This window comes from Lepidothrix coronata, unplaced genomic scaffold (genome assembly GCF_001604755.1).
Source record: "Lepidothrix coronata isolate B3197 unplaced genomic scaffold, Lepidothrix_coronata-1.0 Scaffold0, whole genome shotgun sequence".
Classification (NCBI taxonomy): Eukaryota; Metazoa; Chordata; class Aves; order Passeriformes; family Pipridae; genus Lepidothrix; species Lepidothrix coronata.
Genome location: NW_016690180.1, coordinates 15,950,978 through 15,957,283, shown reverse-complemented (window position 1 = coordinate 15,957,283; position 6,306 = coordinate 15,950,978). Strand labels below are relative to the sequence as shown.

At 35.1% G+C, this 6,306-nt stretch overlaps 1 protein-coding gene across 1 annotated transcript in view; it reads right to left on the bottom strand.

Moving 5' to 3' along the window:
* The window catches only part of DHX15 (DEAH-box helicase 15), a 48,989-nt gene that overhangs the window by 15,518 nt on the left and 27,165 nt on the right, over positions 1-6,306 (bottom strand). Inside the window, exons 7-10 of the mRNA XM_017824695.1 lie at positions 5,590-5,676; positions 3,897-4,046; positions 3,631-3,739; positions 2,344-2,535 (exon numbers count right to left, since the gene is read on the bottom strand). Of these exons, the coding sequence (XP_017680184.1) occupies positions 2,344-2,535; positions 3,631-3,739; positions 3,897-4,046; positions 5,590-5,676 (538 nt within the window). The remainder of the gene's footprint in view (positions 1-2,343; positions 2,536-3,630; positions 3,740-3,896; positions 4,047-5,589; positions 5,677-6,306) is intronic.

Sequence of the window (6,306 nt, the reverse complement as noted above, 5' to 3'; positions counted from 1 at the left end):
CACATCTGACTCAGTCTGACTTGAGTCCAAAAATCATGTTTTTCCACCTCCTTTCCAAATACAGACTAGCAAAGACCACAAATAGTATTGCAGCCAACCTAATTCATGGTCTGTCAACATTCTAGTAAGTTTGTAAGATTGATACTAATTCAAGAGATCTGGAAAGTACTTATAAAAGAGGTCTGTTGGAGCATGGAGGTTGGACCAGGTGACCCACTGTGATCCCTTCCAACCCTACCCATTCTGTGATTCACTTTACAGAGATCTACAGCGTAAAAAAAATCAGTTGTGTTTAAAGTAGATGTAATTTTTAAGAGGTTAAATTTCAATAAAATTAATGCTAAGATGTTACAAATCCTTTATCTATTTCCATCTGTTTGAGACTACATTAGCTTTCGCATAACTGAAGCCCAGCAATCTCATGAGAACACCTCTTTGCATATGATCTATCAGATGAGGGCTTTTTTGTGGGGTGTTATGTGGTTTTATTTTATTTTATTCTTAAATTTGCATAAAAGCCCAAAAGCACTAAATATGTGAGCTGAATACTGGACGGAACTTGAGAAAAAAAATACACACTGCAGTAGTGAATCACATGGTAACAAATCAACAAAGACCAATGCATTAAAGAAAATGGAAATGCAGGTGTGAAATAAACACCCTGAATAGTGGGTCCTGCATTTGAAAAAAGAGATAATATAATTTTAATTTCAAACTCAGATTAATAAAAGCAAAATCCAAATTATTCTATCACTGTCTTAACTGTTTTGAATAAGTAATAGCACTTTCCATACCACAGCAAGACACCAAAGCTCTTATAAAATGAAGTACAATCATTTGATCTGCTCATTTATTCAATGCTATTTTTGCTCCTTTCTGGTACCTAGTTTCCCATTCAGTCCAAACTTAATACATGGATTACTATCCAAAGCCTGACAATCTTTATGAGGACTTTAGGCACCAAAACATATAATCATGCTGCTGGTTTATAAAAAAAGTGTTTGCTTTGGGAAATAGTCCTCACAAATACCAGGATTATGTGAGGGGTTTCTTTAAGAGTAGTATGTTAGTTATAACACGCACATTAACCATCTTCAATTCATTTTTTATTCCCCCCCCCACACTTATTAATCATTATATTAATTGTGCCTTAAAACAAAAAAAGCTATCATGACCTGGGAAAAGGTAAACTGGAAAAGGAGTAAGGCAAATCAGTTGAAGGCCATTGACAAAAATATTAGACTGACTTGTTCTGTAGTAGATATTGGCAGAAGGGAAGAGAAAGACAGGCACCAACCTACCACCACCTCCGCAATTAAGCCTACCATTTAATTAAAAAAATATTATGATTCTGCCCTGCCCATCTGCTCTGAGTCTGAACAATCATAACTCTGCAACAAACATTTTATCTTGTTCTTAAAAACTTTCATATATATATACTGTAAGACTAAACTGAAGCAACAGATTTTACACTTAGTCAAAATGTTTTTTTTTCTCTATCCAACCAAGTTAAGTATGTCAGCAGCACACCTGTGCTGTGGAGAGCACTGGTAAAATAGCACACCCCAAAGACAAAAGAGTACTTAGGAGTAAGAACATCCCCATTTGTTGCTTGTCCTATGACCTATAACTATAAATCAACATCAGTTCTAGGTAACCGGGAAATTAAATACAAATTTGTGTGGTAACATTTTCCTCCCCATCGAGCTCTCTCAGCAAGCAGCTCTGCTCTGACACAGAGCTAGTCATGTGACACAGTAGCAAAGTACAGCTGTGCACTTAAATCAATTCTTATAAAGATACATCCTCGCCCCAAGTTTCTTTTTTCCCTTTAAAAGTAATGACTGTTCTCCAGTTTTGCCACTTAATGACTGAAAAGTGTACTTCATGTACAAGCTGGTGGTTTAATATAAATTAGACTGTAATCCCTTTGGGAATACTGAGATTTATCAAAGTGCAGAAGAATGCACAATACGTAACAGATGTCACTGCCTTAAACTGAGCGGCTGAACTGACATTTCTGATCCTGTCTATGAGCCTGAGTAGAAATTTCTGTTCCATTACCCTGATTCCCTCCCCCCACCCAACAACTCAAATATATACACTTTTAACTGATATTAGGAGCAAACTCTTTGGCCATTTTATGTGTCTTAATTTCTTAACATTACTACTGATTAGGTTCAAGATCTCTACATAAATCTATAATGACTGAACCCATATATGAAGTTTTAAAAAACAATTCTAATTTTATTAGAAATACATGGTTTTTTTTATGTGGAAAACTCAAATTTCCCCCAAACTGAAGATCTGCATTTTGTTTAGTATCTCTTTTCCTGCTATTACCTGACAACATGGCAGTAATAGATAGGACCTCATTAGAACAGTTGTAGTCACAGCTTGCAATAACCATTTTAGCCAGCTGTGGGTCCAATGGAAATTCAGCCATCATGGATCCCAATTCAGTCAAGTCTCCATCATCATTTAAAGCAGCCAGGTAATTTAAAAGCTCTAAGGCTCTCATCAGAGTTTCAGGAGCTGAAAGAAAAAAGTATGTAAGTAGGCATATTAACCAAACTGCTCTGAATCAGCAAAAAATGAGGAAGCACAGACTATTATAAGCTATCTTTTTTGGTTTTTTTGTTCTCCATTCACTAGCATCCAAACACAAAACTGCTACCAAATTCAGTAACACACACCCAGGTGCAAATGAATACGGGTGCGGGGGAGGAAACAAAATTCATTTAAAAAAGCTTTAATCACAAGTTTTAAATATTTGGAGATTACTGCTTTTCAAAATTCAGACAGCAGTGGCATTGTGATATACTCAGTATGATAGTAATATCACTTCCTCTCCCTGCAGATACCTTTTCCCTTGTTCCATACCAAACAGATCAATACAGCCCTAAAATCTCAGCCATGTCAACTTTAGGTATCTACAGTCTCTCACGAAGCCAGCAAGAATGTTCTCTTAATCCTGCATTTCTCATACAGAGTCTGTATTAACCCACAAAATAAAACAGAAAGAAATTCAAGTATTCAATTATAGAATTTATAGAACTTCTAGAATTCTAGAAAAATAGAACTACTTAAAAGCTTACAGACTATGTTATATTTTTGAGGGGGGGAAAAACCAACTAGCTAACATATTTATATATGGCTGATCGACATTTTTAATTAGCAATATAAACCCATTATTTTGGAAGCATATATGAACATTTAACACTTAGAAAAAAGATACACATTAACTTTATAGTTTGAGCCAAAATCATGTATTCAGCTTTAACAACACTAGCCAATTTTGCACAATTAGAATGTGTAATCAAGGTGATAAGTAAAAGAATTTCAAATAATAGACTTTCTAATGCCCATAATTTTCTCTTACTCTCTGCAGGCAAGGGGCATTCAGTAGATTCCTTGGTTCCATTAAAAGCTTTTACACAGACAGAAATACAAAAAGCTTGTTTTAATATGACACAGAGCACTAAATTTCAGGATAAACAAAAAACATTCCTTACAGATTACAATTAAAAAAAAAAAAAACAGAAAAAGAAAAGGTAAAAGAATTTATTCCATGTTGTCATTATATAAAATAGTCACAAAAATAAAGATTGGAAAGATGGAAATAGATACCTGGAGGATCCATAAAATCAAAGTGCACCAAATCATCTATACCAAGCTTCTTGAGCTGTAATACTACAGATCCTAAGTTAGATCTCAAAATTTCAGGGTATGTGTTGTCCTGGGGGGGAGGGGAAAAAAAAGACAATTCAAAACGCTTGTTCTTCCCAACCCTAATAGTCCAGAAGCATTCAAATTCTGATTTTGTTTAACAGCACGGCACTCAACTACCTGAATCAGGTGTGCTTATAAACGTAATCTACAAGAAGTAACCTTACCTGCATTTCAGTTTTGTAAGCCTTCTCTGTGTAGAGCCTGAAGCACTTGCCTGGTCGAGTACGGCCAGCACGGCCAGCTCGCTGCTGAGCAGAAGCTTTACTGATCGCAGTCACCAACAGAGACTCCACTCTGATACGAGGGTTGTACACCTATTTGAAAGTGGAAGCAGAGCAGGAAAGAAGGAAAAGAATAAACAGTTCATGGATAAGACAACTATCTGAAAAAATAAAGACTGCTTTAAATGTATGTCAAGCACAGCTTCTGACTAGGAAATCACAAGTTGTATATATCTGAAAGGAGAAAAAAAACTTGCTACAAAATGCTCTGGATCAGTGACAGAGAGCTTCAAATACAACTGTCTAGAGAACAGCATTTTTTATTCATCTGTTAACAGCAACTCCTGCCAGGCTCCCTGTTCTCCTTAAGTGTGTGCATTTTTAGATTAAGATTTTCATGGCAAAAGGAACACGTCCAATTTGTTTCATAGAGTGCTAAACAATCATGTTGCTCAAAAAATTCCATAAAAAAAGTTGTCGATGTAATTATGAGGTTGAATAATCATGTTCTAGAGATCAGAAAAATCTAACATTAAGGTTGAACAGAACTGTAAAAATGAGGCTGATGACAAAACAAAACTCTATTTCAAGGGTACATGCAGACTGCCACAGTAAAAAATACGTGCAGGTATTTACTGTAAAATTTCCACTGCAGTCATGGATAAAACAGCAGCCCTGCCAACTCAATAGGGCTCATGGAAAGGAGTATACTGTAAAAAAAGGCAGTATCAGACAGTAGTTTCAGTTGAAGATGTTCTTGGTCCCCGTTTTAACACCTTTCTGGTGTAAGTATAAAATCTGTACAAAAACTTTAGTTCTTTCTACAGAAGGTATTCTTCTGGTATTAGAACTACCTGTGAAAAAACCTCAGCCTAAATGGTGATGGAAACTTGTGCATGAAGATGCACTGTTACTGTACTCACATTCTGCTGTATGTCTGCCACATTTTGCCAAAGTTTAAAAGGCTGACAGTGTGTATTGGTGTTAAACAAAAAGTCTAAGAATCCAAGTTGTAAAGAAAGTTACAGTTAGTGAAAAAACTAAATTATTATTATGATATGCATTTTATTCTTTCTTTAGTTATTGGGCTGACTATAGGAAAACTACTTCCGTTTCTCTCAACATCCTGTGATGTTCCAAGATCACAGTACGAGCTTGATTACAATCTTCAGGGCTGCAACAGGACATGATAAATACTGATATAAAACAGTATGTATCATTTCTTTCTTCTTATTTTAGTGCTAGAGTTTTCTATTGGAGTGACTTAAAAGAAGAGGAGGCTTCTAGCACCAGTTTTAATTTACTTTCATACAATTTCTTAGTTTTACTTGAGCATTCCCAAGTATAGACACAAAGTACAAAACCAACCATCCTAAAGTATTTAGAAAATCCACATTCCAGGCCCAATTCTAAGTTCTCATGTTTCTTTTTATTTTTTAAAATAAAATTCTTCTATCTAAAATTTGCAGACTAAATGCAAACCTGCAAGCTAAAAATAAAACAAAAACTCAACAACCAAGTTTAAGATTTCAAATGGAAAAAAACCCTGGTGTCTACAAAGGGAACAGCTACCTGAGCAAACCAGATTCCAGCATCTTTCCTACTATAAAGAAAGAAAAGACAGAAAAGCATTTACCTTCTGTTTTGCAAAGCCAGGATCAATCACAAACACAACACCATCTATTGTTAATGATGTCTCAGCAATGTTAGTGGACACAACCACCTGTCAAGAAAACCCAAAAAACCAAACAATTAAATGAAGCTACTGCATTGTGAACATGAAGAGCTCTGATTTTGTCTCTGCACAAAGGATTTTCAGCAAACTTTCCTTCACTGCACCAGTAATGACCAGAGCTGCACTTTAACACTTTCACAGGATGATCTGAAATCAACCCAATGAACTTCTAGTGAAAAGAGCAAATTTTGTCCACTCTTTTTGCTCCCCTATGAGTCTATTAACAACATAACAAATGTTAATTTTGAGAAAAAGAAACAGAAGAGCAAAAATTTTACTTATGAAACCGCTATTCAAAATTTTTCTCACTTGTCTGGTACAAAATGACAAATTACACTGGATCCCTTTAACATCATCTGTTAATTGCAGCTTTTTACCTTTTTTGAAAGCCTGAACAGTACAAACTGGTTAAATAATATTAAATCAGAGGTTATATACAGTACCACCACAGTATTTTTTTTATTTGATTTGCAATAAGGCAGTTATCAATACATTCCAGCTAAAATCCTGAACTATGTGTATTTAATTTTAACTTTGTCTTTTTCTGTCTCCAGATGTTCAAACACTGTTACAGATCTTTAATGTTACATTCTTAAATTTCTATAAACTTTCTGAAGG